Consider the following 27,960-nt stretch of genomic DNA (forward strand, 5'->3'; position numbering starts at 1 on the left):
GTCATGTGTCTTTTGCACCCAGGACAAGCAGGCTCTCTGCAACAGATTTCCGCACAACACTGCCCGAAGAGTCAAAGCTGAAACATCAAACAGCCGCTTGAGCAGAATCTCCAGCTTCCAGGATGGTCATCTTTTTGGTAACTGCAGACACCACTGCATCCACCTTGGGAATTCTCCATACCTCCAAGGCTGCTCCAGCAAACGATATAGCTTCCCCATAGCCTTTGCTACCTTCAGGCCTGCTATGGGAGTTTCCCACTCTCGATCCACCAAATTCTTCACTGCTTCGGCAATGGGAAAGTTGTAGGGGGTCCCTCCAGGAGCGGGTTCACCCCTTCCTATCCATATCATCCTGAACAGCTTTAATCCCGAGCTACTACAGCACCTGGGGAATCAACGGACCCAGTTCCTCCCTCTGGAACAGCTGGACTACTTGCGGGTCATCACCTTCTGCGACAGGAATCGCATCTGGATCTTGGGAATCCAGATCCTGCATTGGATCCCCCAAGCATCCACTGGACCCTGGTCTGGATCCTGCAACGGACCCCACAGGGCACCAACAGGGTCCTTGTCTGGCCTCACCAAACCCCTTGCAGTTGATCAGGATTATCCGTACTCTGACGAATCCTCCTCTTCCAGAGCTCAGCCGAGGCCCAACACGCACAGGATTCCTCCTGACTCCACCGGCCTTCTAGTCTTTTTGGCAGTCCGGGATTTCTTAGGTAAAGGTCTCTTTGCCCAAACTCCTTTCTGGTTAAATAAGCCTTATGAAGGAGAACAAAAAAACCCGTGGAAAACACCTCCAGGTCCAAAGAAGGAAGAGTCCTGATCCGCTACCTCTCTAGCTCCTCCCCGTCCCCTGCACCCAGCAGGCTCTTTTCCTACTGGAAAAAGCATGGGAGGGGAGTGCCAGGCCTCAGAAATGGCAGCCAGCATGTACTGTCAAAATGGCCGCCAGCTCCTCTAACTCCCCCGGAGTCCCCAGAGCTTGCCCAGCTGCCTTTACATTTTTGCGGCCCCCCCCCCTTTGGGGGTCCCGGCGAGGTCCTGGCCCCCCTCCCCAGGCACAATTGCAGTAAAGGGAGGCCAAATTGAGGCGAACCTACCTCAAATGGCAGCCACGATAACCTTTTGACATGCTGCGTGGGAGCTGGGATGCTAGTTCAGTCAGGCCTGCACATGCGGGCTTAAAAATAGTTGTTGCTGACGCAGAGCGCTCCCAGACGCTGTCCCAGGGCTGAAATACTCAGCACCCGGCCCTGATGAGCAAAAGCACTTCACCACGCTCCCTCCTGCCTGCCTCCTGGCAGAGAAACACAGCACTTACTGCTACCTCAGCCCTGCCTCTCCTCTTCCCTTGTTCTTGACTTTTTGTTTTGTTTAAAGGCCATATCTGAACTGCCAGGAAAGAAAAAGGGAAGGGAACAGAACTTTCCTGCTTCTGGAAGCCACAAGCTGAGGAGACCAAGGGAGAGAAGGGCTCAGAGGGGGTGAGGGAACCAGGACCCCTGGCTATCAACCCCCTCCCCCCTGCCAAGAAGAGCTACATCAAGCCAAGGGTTACCAACCCCCGTTTGCCCTGCTCCACTCGAGGGATGGCTCACAAAGAAACCTAACACTTCGGGGAGTCGAATCTTCTTCCTAACTTTTTTTTTTCCTTCTAACTCCAGACTGCAGGTTTGCACCTCTAAGTAGCAGTGCCTCAAAGTTTTGTTCTCTGCCTCCATCTGCTGGTAGGGATGCATAAACCCAACTTGTCTTGACTGATCCAGGATACAAACAGGAAAGAGGGAATTTTAAAGTGGATTAACATGGCAACCACACCACCTTACTCAATATAATTTCATACACTTTCTTTGTATCAGCTGATATTTTGTAAATGCATAATTAAATTCTTTTGGCATATACAGGGAGATTCACTCGAAAGAGGCCCCGAATATTTATTATTTATTTATTTTGAATTTTTATATAACCGACATTCCTGTAAAGAATACTTATCATATATCATATCATATAAATACATATATTGTTAACTATATTTAAACCCCTGCTTCTTTTCTCTGATCCAAGTTATATTACTTCCTTGTTTTATTGTAACTGCATTCCTTAGCCTTCTCTTGTTTACTGTTTTTTACTACCATTACTATTATTTTATTATTATTACTTAGATCAATGTTATTTATTGCCTTTTTTGTTCCCTATCTACTTGTTAATTGTAAACCGACATGATGCGATATTTATCGCGAATGCCGGTATAGAAAAACTTAAAATAAATAAATAAATAAATAAATATCACACCGGTTTACACTGAAACAGAACTTTCGCTGGGGGGCGATACATTAAACAATGAACATTAGCGTATTATAACATTCAAAAATTTGGAAACAAGGAACAATTACAACCGCAAGCAGCTTCAACGCAGAATTAATATAAAAATATTAATTCTGTAATATTCTGTAATAACTCTCACTAGGAAGAAGCAATCTGAACGAAACAATGTGCTCCTCAGCATATGGAACTTCGAACAAGCCGGGATGCCCCTGCGTCGGAGCGATGAGGTAGGCGCCGGACAGCCGTTGCGACGTTTAACCTCCGTTTGTGAGATGGAGCAACGTGTCACACATCGGCAAAGAGCATAGCAGAAATTGAGTCCTTTTTCGGCAACAGGGTAATTTCAGAGGGGCTTTGGTCACCTCAGTTGCTGGATCTGACACCACCAGACTTCTTCCTTTGGGGTATGCTCAAAGGAAAAGTCTATCGGAACAAGCCTCGCACTGAGGAAGATTTGAAGAAAAACATCCAACGTGAAATTACTGCTATTTCCCCTGATATGCTTGCAGATACATTCAGGAACATGGAGCACCGCGTCGAAATGTATCTGGCGGAAAACGGCGATCACTTCCAGCATCACATGTAATGCAAAAGATTACACATACGTCAATGTATGTGGTGTATTTTTTTGGTTCAGATTGCTTCATCATAACGGAAGTTACAACAGAATATTTTGGGCCTCTTTCAAGTGAATCTCTCTGTATTTTCAGATATGCATCAGCAGTCTGATCAGTCTTATGAGCAAGAAATGATAAATTTTTATAAAACAAACCATGACAAGTTTGTGACAGTGTATCTCACCTCATTGAGGATTGCCCAAACCCCGGAGTTTTGTAAAACTGAAAGCCGGAATGCTGAAACAGGGTTTAGATGTGGATTAATGGCTCCTTCTGCCACTCCATTTTCAAATTTACCTTTAAAAGAACCACAAGTTAGTTAGAAAAATTAGACAACAATTTTCAGCTGCAGATAAGATCTATCCAAAGATTTAAGAGCTATTTTTCAGTTACAATGGTTACCAATATACAGTATTACATACTGGGATCCAAATAATTTGACAAGTTACTAAAAAGGGACAGTTTAATAAATCAACAAAAAAAGTTAACTAAAGAATTACATTTCTTCCATGGTTGACAAAGATAATTTTACTATTTATATATTGTAATTATGTCCTACAAGGTAATTCACTTGGTTATAATGTTCCTGATAAAAAGAACAATGAGTGAAGAGGGGAAAAACTGTAATCTCAGGTTTGCAGTTCTGTATGCTTTGCTTCACTATTAGAACATAAGAACATAAGAAATTGCCATGCTGGGTCAGACCAAGGGTCCATCAAGCCCAGCATCCTGTTTCCAACAGAGGCCAAACCAGGCCACAAGAACCTGGCAATTACCCAAACACTAAGAAGATCCCATGCGTCTGATGCAATTAATAGCAGTGGCTATTCCCTAACTAAACTTGATTATTAGCAGTTAATGGACTTCTCCTCCTAGAACTTATCCAAACCTTTTTTGAACCCAGCTACACTAACCACATCCTCTGGCAACAAATTCCAGAGCTTAATTGTGCGTTGAGTGAAAAAGAATTTTCTCCGATTAGTCTTAAATGTGCTACTTGCTAACTTCATGGAATGCCCCCTAGTCCTTCTATTATTTGAAAGTATAAATAACCGATTCACATCTACTCATTCAAGACCTCTTAAAGACCTCTATCATATCCCCCCCTCAGACGTCTCTTCTCCAAGCTGAACAGTCCTAACCTCTTCAGTCTTTCCTCATAGGGGAGCTGTTCCATCCCCTTTATCATTTTAGTTGTCCTTTTCTGTACCTTCTCCATCGCAACTATATCTTTTTTGAGATGCGGCGACTAGAACTGCACACAGTATTCAAGGTGCGGTCTCACCATGGAGTGAAGGACTGAAGAAACAGCAAGGAAGGCTGTCTAACAAAGCCGTGGGGGTGACGAAACAGGATTAGCAGCCAGATGTCCAAATAATTTCCTTTATTGGGTAGTAACACGAATATATGAACAATGCCCAACTCTGGCCGAGTTTCGCCCTCTTACAATGGGGCTACATCAGGGGCTCTACTTGAGTCGTGTTATGATGACAATCCAAGTCTTAAAAAAGACTGTGCAACAAAAGGTTATTGGAAAGGCTGGTTAAACTCTCAATGACAGCGATACCTCAGTTTCTTATTTCATAAACACCACAAGGGTTGCAAATGTGCCGAAATTTTATGATGTGGTTGTGAAGACAAACACGGGCGACAGTGTGGCTTTCCCTTGTTAACTCGAATCAAAACCAGGTTAACAAGGGAAAGCCACACTGCCGCCCGTGTTTGTCTTCACAACCACATCATAAAATTTCGGCACATTTGCAACCCTTGTGGTGTTTATGAAATAAGAAACTGAGGTACCGCTGTCATTGAGAGTTTAACCAGCCTTTCCAATAACCTTTTGTTGCACAGTCTTTTTTAAGACTTGGATTGTCATCATAACACGACTCAAGTAGAGCCCCTGATGTAGCCCCATTGTAAGAGGGCGAAACTCGGCCAGAGTTGGGCATTGTTCATATATTCGTGTTACTACCCAATAAAGGAAATTATTTGGACATCTGGCTGCTAATCCTGTTTCGTCGCCCTCACCATGGAGTGATACAGTGGCATTATGACATTTTCCAATTTATTAACCATTCCCTTCCTAATAATTCCTAACATTCTATTTGCTTTTTTTGACTGCTGCAGCACACTGAGCCGACAATTTTATGATGCCTAGATCTTTTTCCTGGGTGGTAGCTCCTATTATGGAACCTAACATCGTGTAACTACAGCAAGGGTTATTTTTCCCTATATGCAACACCATGCACTTGTCCACATTAAATTTCATCTGCCATTTGGATGCCCAATCTTCCAGTCTTGCAAGGTCATCCTGTAATGTATCACAATCCGCTTGTGATTTAACTACTCTGAATAATTTTGTATCATCCGCAAATTTGATAACCTCACTCGTCTTATTCCTTTCCAGATCACTTATATATATATATATATATTGAAAAGCACCGGTCCAAGTACTGATCCCTGAGGCACTCCACTATTTACCCTTTTCCACTGAGAAAATTGACCATTTAATCCTCTCTGTTTCCTGTCTTTTAATCAATTTGTAATCCACGAAAGGACATCGCCTCCTATCCCATGACTTTTTAGTTTTCATAGAAGCCTCTCATGAGGGACTTTGTCAAACACCTTCTGAAAATCCAAATACACTACATCTACCCGTGGAAAACACCTCCAGGTCCAAGAAGGAAGAGTCCTGATCTGCTACCTCTCTAGTTCCTCCCCATCCCCTGCACCCAGCAGGCTCTTTTCCTACTAGAAAAAGCATGGAAGAGGAGCCCCGGGGCTCAGAAATGGCAGCCAGCATGTACTGTCAAAATGGCCGTCAGCTCCTCTAACTCCCCTAGTGGTTAGAGTAGTGGGCTACGAACCAGGAGACCGGTTTGAGTCCCGCTGTCGCTCCTTGTGACCTTGGACAAGTCACTTTACCCTACATTGCCTCAGGTACAAAACTTAGATTGTAAGCCCTCTGGGGATAGAGAAATACCTACAGTACCTGAATGTAAACCGATGTGATATCCCAGATTGAATGTCGGTATATTAAAAAAAAAAAAAAAAAAAAATTAACCCCTTCAAAAAAATGAAGCAGATTTGTTAGGCAAGACTTCCCTTGGGTAAATCCATGTTGGCCGTGTTCCATTAAACCATGTCTTTCTATATGCCCTACGATTTTGATCTTGAGAATAATTTCCACTATTTTTCCTGGCACTGAAGTCAGGCTCACTGGTCTATAGTTACCCGGATCGCCACTGGAGCCCTTTTTAAATATTGGGGTTACATTGGCCACCCTCCAGTCTTCAGGTACAATGGATGATTTTAATGATAGGTTACAAATTTTAACTAATAGATCAGAAATTTCATTTTTTAGTTCCTTCAGTACCCTAGGATGCATAATCATCTGGTCCAGGTGATTTGCTACTCTTTAGTCTGTCAATCTGGCCTACTACATCTTCCAGGTTCACAGTGATTTGGTTCAGTTCGTCTGACTCATCACTCCTGAAAACCATCTTCGGAACTGGTATCTCCCCAACATCCTCATTAGTAAACATGGAAGCAAAGAATTCATTTAGTCTTTCTGCAATGGCCTTATCTTCCCTAGGAGCCCCTTTAACCCCTCGGTCATCTAATGGTCCAACCAACTCCCTCACAGGTTTCTTGCTTTAGATATATTTTAAAAAGTTTTTATTATGAGTTTTTACCTCTATGGGCAACTTCATTTCAAATTCTCTCTTCCCCTATCTTATCAATGTTTTGCACTTAACTTGACAATGCTTATGTTTTATCCTATTTTCTTCAGATGGATCCTTCTTCCAATTTTTGGAGGATTTTTTTTGGCTAAAATAGCCTCTTTTACCTCACCTTTTAGCCATGACGGTAATCGTTTTGCCTTCCTTCCACCTTTCTTAATGCATGGAATACATATGGACTGCGCCTCTAGGACTGTATTTTTAAACAATGTCCTTGCCTGTTGAACACTTTTAACCTTTGCAGCTAACCTTTCAATTTTTTTCTAACTATTTTCCTCATTTTATCAAAGTTTCCCTTTTGAAAGTTTATTGTTAGAGCTGTAGATTTACTTATTATCCCCCTTCCAGTTATTAGTTTAAATTTGATCATGTTATGATCACTGTTGCCAAGTGGCCCTACCACCGTTACCTCTCTCATCAAATCCTGTGTTCCACTAAGAATTAAATCTAAAATTGCTCCCTCTCTTGTTGGTTCCTGAACCAATTGCTCCGTGAAGCAGTCATTTATTACATCCAGGAACTTTATGTCTCTAGCAAGTCCTGATGTTACATTTACCCAGTCAATATTGGGGTAATTGAAATATCTCACAAAATAAACGTCGCATAGATTATAATTTTTTAGATTTTTTTATGTGCATAGAATTTATCTGGAACAGTGGACCATCATAACACCCTTGGTTTTTTAGGCAGTAAGCCACACTTTCAACCTTACAGGGTCATGTTTAATCATCGGTCCATTAAATGTCTTTTGTCTTCTTTATTCAAATGTTCTCTTACTCCTTCTTTTTTATCTTTTTTATAATTAGTAAAATCCTTTGTAATAAATTCAAAGACGGAATTGCCTTACTTGTGCGGAGCGCCGCTGCGCTTCCGACCTTTATCTCCTGTACCGCCGCGCTATTATCTCCAGCGCTGTCGTGCTTTACTTTGCAATAAATTTAAGACGGAATTGCCTTACTTGTGCGGAGCGCTCCGCACAAGTAAGGCAATTCCGTCTTAAATTTATTGCAAAGTAAAGCACGACAGCGCTGGAGATAATAGCGCGGGCGGTACAGGAGATAAAGGTCGGAAGCGCAGCGGCGCTCCGCACAAGTAAGGCAATTCCGTCTTTGAATTTATTACAAAGGATTTTACTAATTATAAAAAAGATAAAAAAGAAGGAGTAAGAGAACATTTGAATAAAGAAGACAAAAGACATTTAATGGACCGATGATTAAACATGACCCTGTAAGGTTGAAAGTGTGGCTTACTGCCTAAAAAACCAAGGGTGTTATGATGGTCCACTGTTCCAGATAAATTCTATGCACATAAAAAAATCTAAAAAATTATAATCTATGCGACGTTTATTTTGTGAGATAAGTGTAGTTCGTTGCACTTAATAATTAACTGTTCTTATATAGTGGTAATTGAAATATCCCATTATTATTGCACTGCTAAATTGGTTAGCTTCCCTGATTTTTCTTAGCATTTCATCACTGTCTGACCATTTTGTTCAGGTGGACGGCGTATACTCCTATCACTATACTCTTACCCAACACACATGGGATTTCTACCCATATAGATTCTACTGGAAAGAGTCTGCTGAGAAACAGCCACTCCCAGCCTATTAGTGTCAAAAGAGATGAAGAGCTGGGTGGAAAGTCTGTGGCCTGTTGTCCGATTCAGGTGGAAGGCTAAGGCCCTCTTACAATTGAGTGTGTGCAGCGCCCTTTCCCCTTGGTTAGAATGAGGCCTAGAGAAGAAAGTAAGCAGGACGATGGATTGGTTAAGATAGAAATCTGTTACCACCTTCGGCAGGAACTTAGGGTAGTACGTAGAACTACCTGGTCATAGAAAAATCTTGTGTATGGCGGATAAGTCACCAAGGCATACAGTTCATTGATCCTGCATGCTGACGTGATCGCTACCAAGAATATGACCTTCCAGGTTAAATACTTGAGGGTAGAGGAGTGCAGCGGTTCAAACGGTGGTTTCATCAGCTGGGCCAACACCATGTTGAGGTCCCAAAAAAAATGCAGAGGGCCTCGGGGGACCCGCAGCTGAAGCAAACCACTCATGAAGCGCCCTACTACGGGTTGCACTGAGATAGGCGAACCATCCACCTCCTGGTGGTAAGTGCCTATGGCAATCAGGTGTACCCGAACAGAGTTGGTTTTAAGCCCAGCCTCCAAGAGGTGCAGTAGGTAACCCAGGAGTTGCCGGACAGGGCAGGAGAAGGGATCGAGACCCTTCTGCTCACATCAGAGTGTAAACATCCTCCAATTCAAAGCATAAGACTTCCTGGTGGAATACTTTCTCGAAGCCACGAGGACTCAGGACAACTCCTCTGAAAGGTCAAGAGACTGCAAGATCAACCGCTCAACATCCAGGCTGTGAGTGACAGGGCCCGGAGGTAGGGGTGGGGCAGCCTGCCCTGATCCTGCGTGAGGACGTCTGGGGCAGTCCCCAGACGGACCGGGGTCCCACCAAGAGAGATCCCACATGAGCGGCAACCAAACCTGACTTCGCCAATGGGGGGCTATGAGGATTATAGACCCCTTGTCCTGGTGAAGCTTCAAGAGAGTCTTTGATGCCAATAGGAGGATATGCGTACAGGCGGCCTATCCCCCAGTGAAAGGCAAAGCTTTTCGTGGCTGGTTGGCCGTCCAATCTGGTCAGGGAGCAGTACTGGGGAACTTTCCTGTTGCAGGGAGATGCAAATAGATCCACATCTGGGGTCCCCCAGAGATGGAAGATCTTATCTGCCACCTCCTGCTTCAGGGATCACTCGAGGGGTCTGAAAGTTCGGCTCAGTTCGTCTGCCAGGGCGTTCTTCGCACCAGCCAAATACACAGCCTGGAGCAGCATTCTCTGAGCCAAAGCACAGGCCCAGATCTGCACCACCTCCTGACAGAGGAGGAAGGATCTCGTGCCCCTCGCTTGTTGATATACCATATAGCCACCTGACTATCGGTCTGGATGAGGTCCACCCTGCTGGGCAGCCGATCCCAGATGGCAAACAGATTGTACTGGATCGTCCGCAGCTCCAAGAAGTTGAATTGGCAGAGAGCTTCTTGGGTGGTCCAGAGGCCCTAGGTGTGGAGGCCTTCCGTATGGGCCCCCCAACCCTGGGGGGATGCAACCATGGTAAGCACAATCTAGGTGAAAGGAGTCTGAAAGGGAATTCCCTGCTAGTGATTGGAAGGAGTTCTCCGCCAAGACATGGAGGGGGAGACTTGGATGCGAACTTGAAGGCCCTGGGTGGCTTGGCGCCACTGGGATCGCAGGGAACACTGGGCCCAGTGCATCTGGAGATGGGCAAAAGGGGTGACATGGACAGTTGTGGCCATGTGCCCTAGAAGCTGCAGCATTCGATGCACCAACACCATCCGGCACCGCTGGACTTCCTCTGCCAGGGACATCATGCCTGCCCTGTTGCGGTGCAAAAAAGCCTTTGCCTGCATCACATCTAACACGGCTCCTATGAAATCCAGCCATGATGACGGATGGAGATGGGACTTCAGGTAATTTATCAGGAACCCAAGGGACTCCAGAACCCGAATGGTCCAGCGAAGCGACTGCAAAGCTCTCGTCTAGGTGCTGCTCTTGACCAGCCAGTTGTCCAAGTATGGAAAGACCTGGATCTGCCACTGGCGCAAATAGGCCCCAATCATGGCTAGACACTTTGTGAAGACCCGAGGTGCGGAGGCCAGGCCGATAGGGAGAACTCTGTACTGAAAATGCTGACACCCCACCACAAAACAGATATTTCGTGTGACCTGGGTAGATTCCGATGTGGGCGTAGGCATCTTGAAGGTCGAGGAAGCAAAGCCAGTCCCCTCTTTATAGGAGGGGAAACAGGGTGCCCAGGGATATCATCTTGAACTTTTCTGTTTTGAGAAATCTCTTTAAGGCTCGCAGATCAAGGATGGGATGGAGGCCTCCTGTTTTCTTTGGAATCAAGAAATAACGGGAGTAAAACCCCTGACCCTGCTGCTGGTCCCGAGGGATGGGCTTCACAGCTCTGGCCATTAAAAGGGCTGAGAGCTCCTCTAGGAGCAGCTCTGGATGTGAGATGGGATCCAAAAGTGGACAAGGGGGAGAGTCCAGCGGAACCTCCATGAGGTTCAGCCTGTACCCGTGACAGATGATAGCCAGGACCCATTGGTAAAAGTCACGAATGGCTATCGGTTCACAAAAAAACAGAGACGGCCCCCGACTGGTGGGCCCCTCTGGTCTTGGCTGAACCCCCTGGCTTGTGCTCCCTCACGGTTAGTCAAAACCCCGTAGCGGGGCTAGCTTGAGGCGGTGGTTAAGGCTTGAGGCCCCACTGCTGCCGGGACCTGCCCCTAGAACTGACCTGCTGTGGGTGGGAGTGAGGGGCATCCTTCACCTTCTCACCAAAAAGGTTATTTCCGGTGGAAAGTCAGTCAGCCAGTCTTTCCTGAACCTCAGGATGAAGGGCCGAGGCATGGAACCAAGCAAGAGGCCTCGGAGAAATACCAGCAGCCGCAATATGGTCTGCTCTTTCAAAGACTTAATAGGTCGCCTGAACATCATGCTTTCCGCACTCCAACCCCTTCTGAACAATGGACATAAGGCCTCTTGGGACTGTTGGACTTGGTCATCCACAACTTCCTGGACCTGCTTCCAGAGTTTACAAAAGGTACAAAAGGTAGGAGGTGAAATGGGCTACTAACATGGAGTCCTGAAACACCCTCCTACCCATAGCATCCCATGCCCTCTGCTCCTTGCCACAGGGAGCCAAGGCATGCATTTTCGACATATTCACCTTCTTTAGCGCAGACTCCACCACCACAGACTGATAGGGAAGCTGATGCTTCTCAAAACCTGTAGTCTGCTGCACCAGACACACTCCATCGGCCTTCCGTTTCACCAGGGCAACGGAGAAAGCGCAGTTGCTTACCTGTAGCAGGTGTTCTCCTAGGACAGCAGGACGTTAATCCTTACATGTGGGATGACATCAACCGATGGAGCACAGCACAGAAAACTTTGACTGGCAAACTGAGCATGCCCTGCCTGCTGCTATCCGCACGTCCACGCGAGGTCCCCCTTCAGTCTCGTAACATAGCAAAAATATGAGCGAGAAAAAATAAACTGAAGGTGAACCCAACATCATGGGGAGGCGGGCGGGATTCCCGAGGACTAACATTCTGCTGTCCTAGGAGAACACCTGTTACAGGAAAGAAACTGCGCTTTCTCCAAGGACAAGCAGGTAGTCCTCACATGAGGGTGATTACAGAGCTCCACACTGCTCCATTCTACTAGAGAGACCCCAGTAGCTGAACAAGGTGCCAATGGGCACAACACGACTGGGCGCTGTGGGGGAAAACAGAGGCGGTCTGGTCCTACAGAGAGCACGATGTAAACAGTTGGGTTTAGGACCAGAATAGATTGCATAGGACAAAGTGGCCAAAAGCGCTATCCTGGCAACTATACCTGTCAAGGCTGTAGTGAGCCGCGAATGTGTTGAGAGAACTCTAGGTTGCGGCCCTGCAGATTTCGGCAACAGGGACTCCACGCAGATGGGCCACTTACACCACCATAGCCCGGCACAGAGTAAGCCTTCACCCTGCCAGCCAGCTGGAGGCCTGCCTGCTCATAGCAGAAGGCAATGCAATCCGCTAGCCAGTTGGACAGGGTCTGTGCTTCCCCACTGCTGTTCCCAACTTATAGGGGGTCAAAAGACAGAGCTGGGTGGGCTGTCTATTGCTTGCTGTATGGTCTACGTAGAAAGCAAGTGCCTGCTTGCAGTCCAGGGTGTGGAGAGCACATTCCCCCAGGTGAGAATGAGGCCATGGGAAGAATGATTGACTGGTTGATGTGGAAAGCAGTCAGCACCTTATTTTATTTAAAAGATTTTGTATACCGTCGTTTGTATATACATCACAACAGTTTATAGAGAGTAACATAAAAACACGGGGTATGCATTATTAAACTAAACGAGGGAGGATACAATGGCTTAAAAGGAAATACATTACAAACAGAATGACAACCTTTCAGGATTCTTGATGTTAATGACCTTTTTCTAAATTGTCTGAATAGGCTCACTCAAAGAGCCAGGTCTTTAGGTCTTTTTTAAATTTTTTAATCTCGGTTTAGAGTCTTAATTTTGCAGGCATGGTGTTCCAAAGACTGGGTCCTGCAATAGAGATGATTCTCTCACGCACCAAAGTCAAATGAGCTGTAATTACTGAAGGGATCTGAAGTAAACCTTTATTTGCCGATCTCAGTGAATTGTGTGGGGTGTGTAATTGGATTGAAAAATTCAGCCAATCTGTTTTCTGCCCGTAAATTGCTTTATGGAGGATACAGCAGGTTTTGTACCTTCGGCAGAAATTTTGGATGCGTGCGCAGCACCACACAATCATGGAAGAATTTCGTATAGGGAGCGTATGTGACCAGGGCCAGGATCTCACTGACCCTACAAGCAGAAGTGATCGCCACCAGGAACATAACTTTTCAAGTGAGGAACTTCAGGTCACAGGATTTGAGAGGCTCGAATGGATGCCGCATGAGCCTCGCCAGGACAGCGTTGAGATCCCACGGATTGCAGGCGGGCGAAGTGGGGGCTTCAGTTGAACAAGGCCACGCATGAAACGCCCGAACAGCGGCTGGACTGAAATGGGCGCACCGGAGACACCCTGGTGGTAGGCGCTGAGGTGTACTCGGACCAAGCTGGTTTGGAGGCCAGACTCGAACAGGTGACAAAGATAATCCAGCAGGCAGAGGAGCGGACAGGAGAAAGGGTCCAGTCTGTGGCCGCCGCACCAGGTGGAGAAACACTTCCACTTCGAGCTGTAAGATTTTCAGATGGAAGGTTTCCTGGATTCAACCAAGACCCTGGAGACACCATCTGGGAGCTGCAAGGGCTGGAGGATCATGCGCTCAACATCCATGCTGTGAGGGGCCAGGGCCTGAAGGGTCGGGTGGCGCAGGGTGCCCTGGGTTCTGTGATATGAGGTTGGGAGCTGTCCCCAGTAGAACGGAAGTGCTCACGGACAGGTCCTGGAGCAGAGGAAACAACACCTGCCTTGGCCAGGAGGGTGCCCACCAGGATTATGGTCCCCCCCCCCCCCCATCCTCTTGCAGTTTCGACAAGAGTCCTCAACAGGAGTGGGATAGGGGGGTATGCGTACAGGAGACCATGTCCCCAGTGAAGGGAGAACGCGTCGCAGGCCGGATAGCCCTTCCCCGGAATCAGGGAGCAGAACATGCTCACCTTGTGATTGTGGGGAGAAGCGAACAAGTCCATGTCTGGCATGCCCCAACAATGGAATAAGTCGGCTGACACCGCCGGGTTCAGAGACCACTTGTGTGGCTGGCAGGACCGGCTGAGACGGTCCGCCAGTGTGTTCAGGTGACCCGGTAGGTAGGTGGCCCACAGTTACATCCCGCTGGAAAAGGCCTAATCCCAGACCTGTATCGCTTCCTGGCAGAGGAAAGGGCCCATGCTGCCCTGCTTGTTGATGTACCACATCGCCACCTGGTTGTTTGTTTTGATGAGGACGACCTTGGAGAACAGCCTGTCCTGGAAGGCTCACAAGGTGTACTGGATCGCCCGAAGCTCCAGGAAGTTTATCTGGCAGTGGGCTTTGGCCGCAGTCCAAAGGCCCTGGGTATGCAGGCCGTCCAGGAGGGCCCCCCTCCCTGAGGCGAGGCATCGGTGGTGAGGGTCATCTGGGGTGCTGCGGGCTGAAATGGGAGTCCAGTTTCCAGAATGGGCGGGGCCTCCCACCAGGACAGGGAGAGGCGGAGAGGGTCTGTGCCCATTATGGGCGCCTCTAGATCCTGGGTCGCCTGCCTCCACTCGGACTGCAAGGCCCACTGAGGTTCCCTCATGTGGAGGCGGGATATGGGGGTCACATGGACCAAGGCTGCCATGTGGCCCAGCAGGCGGAGCAGCAGACAGGCTGGCATCCTCTTCCTGTTGTGAACTAGGGTGGCCAGCGAGGAGAGAGCAACTGCTCGATCCTTGGGCAGAAAAGCCTTTGCCTGTGCCGTATCCAATCTGGCGCTGATAAAGTCTAGCTGTGGAGACGGAGTGAGATGTGACTTGGTGAAGTTGATAACGAATTCCAATGCCTGTAAGGTCTGAACCGTCAAGGCCAGTGCATTCAGGGCCCCGGAGTGGGAGTTGCTCCAGATCAGCCAATCTCCAGGTAAGGAAAGACATGGCCCGAGCGATGCCTGAGGTAGGCAGCCACCACCACCAAGCATTTTGTGAAGTTGCAAGGGGCTGATGCCAGCTCAAAGGGCAGCACTTTGTACTGAAAATGTGCCATCCCTACCAGAAAGTGGAGGCACTTCCTGTGTTTGGGGACAATTGCAATATAGGTGTAAGCCTCATTCAAGTCGAGGGAGCAGAGCTAGTCTCCTCTTCGGAGGAGTGGGATCAGCGTGCCCAGAGATTCCATTTTGAATTTTTCTCTTAGGAGAAATTGGTTTAACACCCTGAGGTCAAGGATGGGGCACAAGCCGCCATTTCTCTTCGGAATGAGGAAATACTTCGAGTAGAAGCTGTGGCCCTGCTGCTCACGGGGGACCGGTTCTACTGCGCCCGCCGCTAGAAGGGCGGAAGGTTCTGATTGAAGGACAACCTGATGGGCAGGTTAACCCCACGATGGACATGGGAGAGCGGTCTCTGGGAGCCTGCTGAAGTTCAGGCGGTAGACCTGGCAGACAATGGAGAGGACCCAACGGTCCGAAGTGATTGCCTCCCAGCAGTGGGCGAAGCAAAGGAGCCTGCCACCGACTGGGGGATCGACTGCCAGGGGAACCGGCGTTTTGGCTCATGTCCCCTCGCTGCCAGTCAAAAAACCAGATGGGCCTGCTGGGGAGTTGGTTGGGCCCTCGGAACCCGCTGCTGTCAGCCACGACCTCTAGGGCTGGACCAAGGTGGGCGGGCATCGGTAGCTGGAGGAAGATACTTCCTTGGCTGGTAGAAGGGCTTGCGAGAGCCTAGCCTGGAGGACTTCCTGGTGGAGGAGAATCATGCTGATCTTTCAGCTGCGCCATGACCTCTTTCACCGTATCCCCAAACAGGTTTTCGCCTGTACGGGGAGGTCCGCAAGCCTGTTCTGAACCTCTGGTTGGAAACCTGAGGCCTGGATCCAAGCCAGCCGTCTGGTACAGATGCCTCCAGCGGCTAGGTGGGCTGCAGTCTCAAACATGTCATAGGTAGACCTGACTTCATGTCTACCCGCCTCAAGCCCCAGCGTGGCAATGGCTGAAAGAGACTCCTGCTGTTGCTGGGGAAGGCCCTCCGCAAACTCCTGAATCTGCTTCCATAGGTTGCGGTTGTATTGGGTCATGAAAAGCTGGTATGCCGCATTACAGGCAACCAACATAGCCCTCTGGAACATCTTCCTCCCTATGCCATCGAGCTCCCTGTGTTCGCGCCCCAGAGAGGCAGAAGCGTGTGTTCGGGAGTGTCTGGCCATTTTAAGCGTGGACTCTACCACTGCTGACTGGTGAGGTAGGTGCCGCCGTTCAAAGCCCACGGCCTGTTGAACCAGATAAGTTGCATCAGCCTTCCTGTTAACCGCCGACACCGGGTGCTCCCACATACGGAGGAGGAGCTCCTTATAGATGTTGTGGACCGGCACCGCCACAACCTCTTTTGCAGCATGGATGAACTGGAGGACCTCCAGCATCTTGTGATGGGTATCCTCCTCCAACAGGAGCTGGAAGAGGATGGCTTCTGCCATGGCCCTTACGAAGCTGGCAAATAACATGTCTTCAAGCAGAGATAGACACCATTCCTCCGGAGGGGAAGGCTCCGAAAAGTTGTCGGAGAACTCAGAGGACGAGTCCGAGGAGTCATCGCCCCACTGGTTATAGAGACCTTCCTCCTCACTAGGACCTGGACGCCGAGGGTGGAGCCCTGGGGGCACCGGCAGCATCGATGGACCCCTGGGCATCGAGGGGGACATCATCCGCAGTATGCCGGGAGGAACCAATGGCGGCCCGAGGAACCGCAGGGAAGGGCGCCCAGTCCCCAAGGCATCATCCTCCTCTTTGGACCCAGGAATTGGGATCGCTCCAGTGGAGGGCGTTGGTAGTCGAGGAGGCATTGGAGGCCTCTCGGGCACCGGTTGCATCAGTAGGGCACCAAGAAGGATGTCCAGATGCTCCACCAGGGGTGCGAGAATCGATGGGGGAGGCTCAGGCACCGGTATGGGGCCAGTGGCGCCAGAAGCTCAACGCTCTGTAGCATTTTGAGCATCGCTGATAGCACCCTGCGGTCCAACTCCTCCTGAAAGTCCTGGGTAGTTAAGACTGATGTAGGGGGGCGAGGCGTCACTGGCACATCCTTGGAAGGATCACAAGGAGGCATGGCGCCCAGCACCGTTGCCAGTGGGGAATGCCTCGGGCTACCAGGGGCACTGGAGGCTGGTGCTGCTTCGTGGTGGCTCAGCAGCTGCAGACGCTGCTGTGGAACCAGAACCGTGGTGAGATGGAGACTGGTGTTTATGTTTCCTGGATTTCCGGCGCTCGGCCCGGTCGTTCCCCGGCATCAAGGAAGACTATGACCCCGAGAGGTTAGGGGGAGGGGAGAGGCCACTGAGGATTAATCTCCCTCTCCCCGGGTACTGGAGTGCGGAACTGCCAGGGGAAGAGATGGGGACTATTTCCTGCAGTCCTTCGGCATCGAAGATACTGAAGCTGAAGGTTTTGGAGAGCCGAAGAGCTTTTCCATTTTGCCCAGGCGCGGTCGATGCCCTTTGGAGGTCATTTGGTCGCACAAAAGACACCCCGGACGTTGTGCAAGGCCCCCAGGCAGAGGATACACACCTAATGCGGATCCATGATGGACACGGTCCGCGGGCACTGGGAGCACGTCAAAAACCTGACGACACCATCAAAAAAAGAGGCTGGTGCCAAGGGAACCTACCGGAGGAACAGAATGCGAAAGGGGGACCAGACTCAGAAAAAACCACGAAAAAGATAGAAAGCACTTTCGAAGATTTGGAGCTCCACAACCGCGAGGCTACTGCACCGCGGAAGAGACTGAAGGACCTCGTGTGGACATGCAGACAGCAGCAGACTGGGCATGCTCAGTCTGCCAGTCAAAGTTTTCTAGAAACTTTGACAAAAATTTTCCATGCTGGGCTCCATTGGTTGATGTCACCCCACATGCGAGGACCATCCCTTTTAACCTAGAGAAGGAGTGTTCCCAAGCCTAAAAGCAGCTCACGAAAGATCTAATGAATGGGGACCATCACTACCTCTTTTGGGGCATCCACGATCTCCAGCATTTTATGGCGAGCATCCTCTTCCATCATAAGTTGGAAGGATATGGCCTCCACCATAGTGTGGACGAACCCCGCGAAGGTTAGGTCCTCTGGCAGAGATTGACGCCGCTCCTCTGAGGGAGATGGATCTGAAGGAAGACTATCAGAATCCACCGACGAACCATCAGAGGTACCATTTCCCCAAGGGTCATAATGGTACCTCACCAAGACCATCCAGGGAGGAAGGCCAGGGAGCGCTAGGCGCATCTTAGAGCTGAGGCACCAAGGAACCTGTGGGCAACAGGGGGCCTGAAAGTCCAGGCACCAGCCCAGGCAGCGCGGGTCGGGGCTCACAGTGTCCCAATGGTGCAGATGGCACCGATGGACCCTCATCCCTGAAGGAGTCCCCAAACAAGGATTGGCTCGGATGCCCTATGGGTCACTGAGGGATTGCGGGGTGCCGGCAACATTTGGGTTAGGAGGACACAGAGGAGGGCATTGAGCCAATCCAATAACTGCTGCAACCTGGGCACCAACGGCACCGGCATCAATGCAGACACCAGCATCTTTGCAGATCCTGGCATCGGTGCGGGCACCAGCATCTGTACAGGCATAGGTGAAGGCACCGGAACAGAGGGAGGCACTGGTACCGGTGGTGGGAGCCCCGGCTCCCTGTCACGCAAAGCACATTCCATCGCCAGGCACTCCTGACATTCAAGCTCCGCCTTGAAAGCCTCCGATGAAAGGGCAGTCTGAGAGGGGAGGGACGAGGCCAGCTCCTCCTCGGGACGCCAAAGAGGGTCTGCGCCCGACACTGGAATTGGTGTGGGAGGCCTCGGGCACTGAACGTGAGGGGGGCAAGGTCTCCTCTCACCGTGGCTGCTTTGGTGGCAAGGCAGCAAGCGCAAAGGTCAACCCAAGTTGGCCCGAGGTCGCCATGAGGCATGCAAACTCACCGACCGATGGAAAAGCTAACAGGGAACTGGAGAGAGATGCAACGCAGGAAGAAAAGTGAAAAAACACACTTTGTGGAATGTTTCTCGCAAAAAAGAGCATGAGTTCCAGAACAGCGAGACGGTAGCTCCATGGAAAAGAAGAGACTGAAGACAGACCCCGTGTGGACGCATGGATCGTGGCATGCAGGGCATCCTCAGTGTGACAGTCAAAGTTTCTAGCCCGTGCTGGGCTCCATTTGATGATGTCAGCCACATGAGGACTACCATCCTGCTTGTCCTAGGAGAAATACATGCATAAAGGCTTAACGTATTTATTTTTACTCACATATTGGGGTGGATAATTTTATAAAAGCCCCATTTACCTGTGAAATAGCTTTTAAAATTGCCCTCTTTATCAGTATAATTTATTTATATGCTTTCCTATACCGAAGTTTAACTATCTGCCTTCACTCCAGTTTACAGATAATACACTTTATTTAGCATCTGGAACAAATATATTAAGCTTGCATGAGTGTGTCTATATATTTATGTATAGTTTTTCACTCATGTTATTAATTCTTCATGGTTCCTGCTGTAGTCTGGCACCTTTGGTAGATTAACCCCAGCAGCACAAAATGACACAGGAAGCCAGCTATAATCAGACTTCTTGCATGTCTTAGGTTTTAAGATGATGAATGTATTTCCTCACTGTTAGAGAAACAAGACATTCTATTGCTTTACTTCTGGTGAAATTATTGATTATTCAATAATAATTTCGCATTTGTACTGTTAACTAACTAGAACTAAAGCTCTCAATACTTAAAAGTTTGTAGTTGGTGAATGAACTAGAATTCTTTTAATATTCAAAAATACAATTCTGCTAATAGTTCTAGAAGACAATTATACACATGCAAACTAAAAAAAACAACAAAATTTTTCAACACCTTATTTAGATGTCCTCTGGAAATTACTGAGAATTTCTATTTAGCAAAATATAAATATTTGTTCCTTAGAAGTGTGCATATTCCAAGCCTTTACTAGTATTTCTAATGTAGTCTGTTAGTCTACAAATTTTAAGTCCAAGTGCTAAAGAAGTTGCAATCTTTAGTGATATCACAAGACAGTAATCTGTGAAACTGCCTTCATTTCAAGGAAAGAAATCTGTTTGTGACATCAATATTAGAATTTACAGGGTTATGATGACTGATTTTATTTCTATTTAAAATATTCCCTGCATCTTTTCAGCTGTCTAATTAGTTAATTTATGCAGCTAGATATGAGATTACAACTTATTCCTTCATTGGCATAAACAGATTTTTGAGATTGCCTTAAACTGAAAAGTTCATCTTTTTGCTAAAAAATGATGCCAAGTATCACAGAATTGGGGAAAATGTGGTCATAAAACATGCTTTATATAAACTAGCATTTGAACAACTGAGGCAATTACAACAAATATAATTAGATCTGCAGATCTATGAACAATCAAGCATGTGAATGCACAGTTGACTGTTAGAATAATTCTCTGTATAAATGTCAGTCTTGAAAGTAATGATGAATTTTCACTTTCTGTAAACTATTGATCCTGTTCTGTCTGCTTTTAAAATAAAATATTAAAAACAATAAATTAGAAAAATGAAAAAAAATATCAGTATAGACAGATGGGGATTAGAATGCGCAGTTGCTTACCTGTAACAGGTGTTCTCCTAGGACAGCAGCAGGATGTTAGTCTTCACAGATGGGTGACATAATCAGATGGAGCCTGGGTACAGAAAACTTTTGTCAAAGTTTCTAAAAGCTTTGACTGGCACACTGAGCATGCCCAGTATGCCACTATTTGCTCATCCACGCGAGGTCCCCTTCAGCCTCATAACATAGCAAAATACGAGCAAAAAATAAAATAAGAAAATGCAAGAGAACCCAATTCTGCGGGGAGATGGGTGGGTTTTCTGAGGACTAACATCCTGCTGTCCTAGGAGAACACCTGTTATAGGTAAGCAACTGCACTTTCTCCTAGGACAAGCAGGATGATAGTCCTCACAGATGGGTGAATACCAAGCTCCAGTCTGTTCCCAGCAGAAATAAAGGGCAACATGTACCGAACAGGGTGCCAACGGGCACAAAAACAACTAAGGTACTATTGCATAGTAGGGAGACAGCCTGGTCCCACGTAGAGGGCCCTAGGTAGGAAGAGTTGGGTCTACATCTGAAAGATTATGCAGGACGGATTGGCCGAATTTACCATCTTGTTGACCATCCTTGTCCAAGCAGTAATGGGTGGTGAATGTGTGTAGGGAGCTCCACTTCGCAGCCCTGCAGATTTCAGCAATGGGGGTTGCCCATAAGTGGGCCACCGAAGCCGCCATAGCCCTCACAGAGTCAGCTTTGACTCATGTTTCTAGCTAAATGCTTGATTGCGCATAGCAGAATGAGATACAATCCGCTAGCCAGTTGGATAAGGTCTGTTTACCCACCGTGATCCCCCAATCTGTTCTGAACAAAAAATATCAACAGCTGGGTGGACTATCTATGGCCTGCTGAGCATTCTAAGAAGAAGGCCAGAGCTCTCTTGCAATCCAAAGTATGCAAAGCCTGTTCCCCTTGATGGGAATGAGGCCTCAGAAAAAAGGTGGGTAACACAATGGACTGATTAAGGTGAAAATCAGTCATGACCTTAGGCAGGAACTTGGGATACGAACATAGGACCACATGATCATGAAAGAATTTCGTGTAAGGTGGTATTTCACCAAGGCCTGAAGCCCGCTGACCCTACAAGCCTAAGTAACCACCACCAGGAATAGGACCTTCCAGTTGAGGAATTTCAGCTCACAGGTGCACTACTACGATCATGGTCCACTAGTCCCACTGGAGCTACAAGAGAGTTTTCATGAGAAGTGGAAGAGGGAAGGTACTCATACAGGAGACTCATGCCCCAGTGAAGGGTAAAGGCATGGATGGCCATCCATCCTGAATAGGGAGCAAAAATTACTCACCTTGCAGTTGAGCAGGGAGGTGAACAGGTGCACATCTGAAGTTCCCCAAAGGTGGAAGATCTGGGCTGCCATGTTCGGGACCAGTGACCAATCGTGAGACTGAAAAGACTGGCTCAGACGGTCTGCCAGTACTCGGGCAGGTACATTGCTTGTAAAGACATCCCTTGCGACAGAGTCCAGGACCAGATTTGCATGACCTCCTGCCTCCCCCTGCTTGTTGATGTACCACATCGCAACCTGATTGTCCTTTTGGTTCAGGACTATTTTGTGGGATAAGCAGTCTCGGAATGCCCAAAGTGCGTAACGAATTGCCCAAAGCTCTAAGAAGTTTATATGACACAGAGCTTCCTGAACAGTCCATTGACCCTGCGTGTGGAGGTTGTCCACATGGGCCCCCCAGCCCTGGGGGGGGGGGGGGGGGGGGGAGGCATCAGTCGTAAGCACTATTTGAGGCGAGGCAGCCTGGAAGAGGATCCCCACTCCAGGTTGGACAGGTTCTCCCACCAAGATAGAGACCATCAGAGGTGGTGTGATGGAGACACGGCCCTCGAGGTTCTCGGATGCCTGCTGCCATTGAGATCGCAACGTCCATTGTGCTCTGCGCATGCAGAGAAGGGCTAATGGGGTAACATGAACAGAAACTGCCATGTGGCTCAACAAGCGAAGCAGCAGGCAAGCACTCACGCACTGACTGTTGTACACCAAGGTTGCCAGTGAAGATAGGGCAAGGGCCCAATCGCAGGGCAAGAATGTTTTTGCCTGAGCTGTGTCCAGCCTGGTTCCTATAGAGTCCAGCTGGGGAGATGGGTAGAGGTAGGATTTTGGGTAGTTGATAAACTCCAGAGACTACAGCGCCTGCATGGTCAGGGCCAAAGCGTCCAGCGCCCGTGCTTGGGAATCGCTTTTGATCAGCCAGTCATCTAGGTAAGGAAAGACATGGACCGCATGGCGTCTGATGTGCACTGCCACCATTGCCAGGCATTGTGTTTTTTTAATTTATTAAATTTTAAAAATAATACAAGCATCCACTTGTCAAAGAAATAACTTAAGTACAGTTAAAGTAATAACTAAATATATAGCAATTTCTACTACTATTCAAGCAATATATTTCACTGTACTCAATATTAATAAAAGAAAAACGGAGGAGCTATGGAAAAAAGGAGCGATAGATCATATCTGAAATAACACAACAAAATCATTGGTCATCCTGCTTAGACCACCACCTTATTACTACATATACACCAGAGCAGTAGGTTTAAATGGGGTTGGTATGAGTGTCCAAGAAAGTTCTTAACTGTGAAGGTTCTAGAAATATAAATCTCTGCTCCCCAAGAGATACATGACATTTACAAGGAAATTGCAATTTGAAGATTTCCCCCCTTCTGGAGGACTTCTGGTCTCATATTTAGAAATAATTTTCTCCGCAATTGCTTTTGCTTAACCAAGTCCGGGTAGCACCATATCTTGTGTCCAAAAAACAGCGCTTGATTGTTTCGGAAAAACTGCTTGAAGACATTATTCTTATCCATTAAAAATGCAAAGGAAACCAATAGTGGCCTTCGTTGAGTGACCACCATTTCCTGAGATGACTCAAGAAGAGCGGATAAATCAGGCAATGATATTTCTTCCAAATTACCTTGATTTGTTTCACCAGGAAATAGATAATATGCCTTTGTAATAACAGGCTTAATTTCTTCAGGGATTTTTAACACCTGGGAAACATACAGTTTAAACAATTCCAAAGGTGAAATATTTTTAAAAACTGGAAAATTAATAAATCTCAAGTTGTGAGCTCTTAAGCTATTTTCTATTTTTTCCAGTCTCTTATTTGTATCATTTTCACTCTGCACCAAATTTAACTGTGTTTTCTCAACAACAGCAATCCGTTCTTCAATTTTTTCTATTTTCTCATTTTGATTAACCAATTCAGTTGCATTTTGTTTTACTTGAATTTTAATATCTCGTACTTCAGTTGTTAGTCCCACTATAGCCTTCTCTAAAGATTTAAGGGCTGCCCAGATTGTGGAAAGCGTTATTTCCTCTTGAGGAAGCAATAAGGAAACTTTTCTAGCTTCTTGTTTCACGTCCTCTCTTCCCTCACTTACTGCTTCACCAATGCCATTGTTTGCACCCATCGAGCCGAGCCCTGCAGCAAACTCCAGGCCCTCTCCTTCTCCACTCGAGTCTGTATTAGTTTGCTCCATGATGGTAAGTCCAAGGGTTGTTTCTTTCCGCACTGCCGAATCTGCCTCACCTCTGGACTCCCCAGAGGGACCTGCAGAATCTGACTGCTTCTGCCTTTCAGCTCGGCCCGGCGGCGGTCTCCTCGGTGAGCCGGGACTCAGAGAAATTTAGGTCAGTGGAGAAAGTCCTCGCTCCACGACTGTCTCCACAGCGACCCGGTCTCCCGGCGTAGGTGGGGGAAGCGTGGCAAAGAAGCTACCGATCTGTGGCTGGGAAGCTGCGGTTGGTGTGGAAGAACTCTCTCCACATCGAACCCAGGCTTTCCGCTTAATGTGTGGCATATTAGGAAAGGTAACGAGGAAAATTCAGGAGCCTCTTGTTACCACGTCTACTCAAAACGCCATCTTGAAAGCTCCTCCCTCCTCATTGGATCCACTGCCAGGCATTTGATGAAGACGTGAGGGGCTGAGGCCAAACCAAATGGCAGCACTCTGTATTGGTAGTGAGCCTTCCCCACCACAAAGCACAGATACTTCCTGTGCCTGGGGAAGATTGCGATTTGGGCATAGGCATCCTTGTGGTTGAGAGAGTAGAGCCAGTCCTCCTTTTTCAGCAGGGAGATCAGAACCTTTCCCTTCTGAGGAATTTGTTCAGAGCCCTGAGACTGAGAATGGGGCGCAAGCCTCCAGTTCTCTTGGAGATCAGGAAATACCTCGAATAGAACCCTCGACCCTGCTGGTGATGGGTTCTACTGCTCCCACCGTTAGAAGGCTGAAGAGCTCTGCGAGAAGTATGTCCTGTTGAGCGGATGAACCCCACTATGGATATGAGGGACAGTCCTCCGAGATTTCTCTGAAGTTCAGTTGATATCCCTGACGAATAGTGAGGACCCATCGGTCCGAGATGATGATCGACCAACGATGGGCAAAGCAGAGAAGTCTGCCCCCCACTGGGGGATCAGGTGACTCATGCTCCCTCACCTCCAGTCAAAACTCCACAGCCAGGGCCTGTTGGAGTCTAGGAGTTGTCTGCTGACGGGAGCGGCCCTTGGAAGCAGAACGGGGCATGCCAGTCTAGGAGGCAGGGGGTTAATATTTCTGCTGCCTATAGAAAAGGCCTCCTAGAACTGGATCGGCAAGGTTTCTGTGCGGAGGACGGCAGGTCCGAAGCACTGGAGGATAGCTGTTGAAGGGTTTTCATGATGTATCCTTCAACTGGGCTACCGCATCCCTGACCTTGTCCCCAAAAAGATTCTCTCCTGTACAGAGGAGGTCAGCCAAATTCTCCTGGACCTCTGGCCGTAGGTCATAAGCACGTAGCCAGGCCATCCTACGGGCACAGATGCCCACGGCGGCCACCCTAGCAGCGGTCTCGGAGACATTGTAGGTGGATCTCACCCCGTGTTTTCCTGCTTCGAGATCTTGTTGCGTGATAGCGGACAGTGACTCCTGCTGCTGTTGTGGGAGATACTCCACAAGTTCTTGGACCTGCTTCCATAGGTTCAGATTGTACTGGGTCATATATAATTGGTAAGAGGCTATCCGGGCAATGAGCATGGTACCCTGAAAAACCTTCCTACCCAAGGCATCGAGCTCCCTATGCTCTCGTACCTGAGGGGTCGAGGTATGGGTGTGGGAGCGTTTGGCCCATTTGAGAGCGAACTCCATTACCACAGACTGGTGAGGGAGATGGCGCTTCTCGAAGCCCAAGGCCTGTTGCACCAAATAGGTGGCATCCGCCTTCCTATTTACTGGGGCGACAGATATCGGTGTTCCCACATCCAAAAAGAGGACCTTAAAAATATCGTGGATGGGAACAGCCATTATTCTCCTTTGGTGCACAGACAAATTGGAGGACCTCCAACATCTTATGCCACGCATCTTCCTCTGTGAGAAGTTAGAAGGGGATGGCCTCGGCTATGGTCTTTACAAAGCCTGTGAAGGAGATGTCCTCCAGGGGAGACAGACTTCTTTCCTCCGGGGGCAAAGGTTCCAAGAAAGGATCGTCAGATATCTCGGAGGAAGACTCAGAAGAGTCATCTCCCCATGGCTCATAGGGACCCTCTTCCTCGCTGAGGTTTCCCTTGGGGCCTACGCAGGTCAGGTCTGCGCAAATCCTTGGACCTCCAGGGAACGGAAGACCCCGATGGCCCCAGGGCCGGTGCAAAGGGATTTGGTGCCCTAGGCAAGCCTTCTCCCTTGCGCCCCCCCCCCCCCCCCTGGTCTCGGCCCCGACTCCTACCTCATTCTCGATCACGCCCACCGACTGTGTGGTTTTCTGGGTCGCAAGCAGGTTGGGCACTGCCCGCGGCCTGCCAAATCTCCACTCCTCTTGGCCACCGCCTGCGGCCCCATACGGCTCGCACCCAGTGGCGCACCAAGGGTTTCCAGCGCAAGGGGACCAATGCATTTGTGTGCCTCTCCAGCATCCCCCCCCTTAATCCTCCTTGTACTAATGCTTAAGGTCACAGAAAATCTGTGGCATCTCTGGACAGAAGAATTGTTGGGGGGGGGGGGGGGGGAGCCAAAATGACATTTCTTCATCATACCCACCTCTATAGCATGGATCCTGCTTTAAAATTGGTTATAAAAAAAAGTGTTAATAAAAAAGTCATAAGGGTCTTCTGCGTAATTTTAAAAAACTGGCCAATTTCGCACTATAACATTATTTGATAGCCTCATTCAACTAATTCTATATGGCTATGAGAGTGAAGTCTGGAATATATAGGAAGGGACAGAATGTCAATACAAATCCTGCACCTCCAGTTCTACAACTCTGTGCATCCACTAAAATTCCCCCAAACAATGGAGCTTGGATTTTTCCCTTACAGCTCATCATAGTAAAAGATATTTTCAAATTCTGGTGTCACCCCACAGTAACAGCAGCACAAACACCTTCCACTGCCAGACACATTGTGAACTAACACAAAACCCTGCAAAAAAGTCACTCAAAATCTATACTGCAATCCCATCGTAACATAATAGTAATAACACCAAGGACTCAAACAACAATAACCCTATCTGTGAAAAAGCAAGGGTAAATATTACACTGGGTCCTAGCATACCAATTACACCACCTACTGAGGAAACAAAACAAACCTGATTGCTATAGATCCCTATACAGACACTATATACTAGCAGAATCTCTCATCATGGTCACACACACAGAGCAGAGACAATCCCTCATCAAATACATATCTCTGATGAGTGGCGGTATATTAAAAACTTTAAATAAATAAATAAATACATACAGAATAAAGCCACATAAAGTATAAATAAAAATGTGCAGACAAAAACTGAACTGCAAAACACATCATGCCAGACTCTATATAGTGTAACAATGGAAAAATAAAAATTTCACCATTCCTTGTGAAACAAATCAATAAAATCAAGATATAAATCATTAATCATAATTATAAAATCATACAAATAAAATAATTTCAAAACAGCTGATGAACAGAATATCCAATAAAGACTCATGCAAATTTTGAAAGCTTTACCGAACACCAATAAATATTTCAAACAGCAGACACATCACATACTACCCAATAATTAAAATGGTAGTCAATCAAGAAAAAAGAACTTAAAAAGCCACCTTTACTTAACCTCTCCAGCAGTTCTCCTACTCCTTTCCCTTGCAGTCCACACCAGAAGCAGCAGTAGCTGCTGAAGCTATCCCCACAGTCGTCTTTCCTTAGGGACCATAACCAGTCTCTTCTCTCTCTCTCTCACACACACACCCACCCACACCAGTCACATCCTCAGGACCAGTTTCTGTCTCTCACACACCAATCATCTCCCCAACCAGTCTCTCTCTCTCTCTCTCTCACACACACACACACAAGTACACACATACCAGTATCTCCCTGATCAGTCTCTCTCACACATACACACACGTCACCTCTCTGGCCAGTCTCTCTCAAT

The 27,960-nt window shown here is 47.8% G+C and overlaps 1 protein-coding gene across 2 annotated transcripts in view; it reads right to left on the reverse strand.

Annotated features, from left to right (window-relative positions):
* Positions 1-27,960, reverse strand: part of MGAT4A (alpha-1,3-mannosyl-glycoprotein 4-beta-N-acetylglucosaminyltransferase A) — a 359,679-nt gene that overhangs the window by 15,435 nt on the left and 316,284 nt on the right. For both annotated transcript variants that reach the window (XM_029604768.1, XM_029604767.1), the window contains one exon: positions 3,133-3,245. In XM_029604768.1, coding sequence (XP_029460628.1) covers positions 3,133-3,245 — 113 coding nt within the window. The remainder of the gene's footprint in view (positions 1-3,132; positions 3,246-27,960) is intronic.

Source organism: Rhinatrema bivittatum, chromosome 5, assembly GCF_901001135.1.
Source record: "Rhinatrema bivittatum chromosome 5, aRhiBiv1.1, whole genome shotgun sequence".
In the NCBI taxonomy this organism is placed as follows: Eukaryota; Metazoa; Chordata; class Amphibia; order Gymnophiona; family Rhinatrematidae; genus Rhinatrema; species Rhinatrema bivittatum.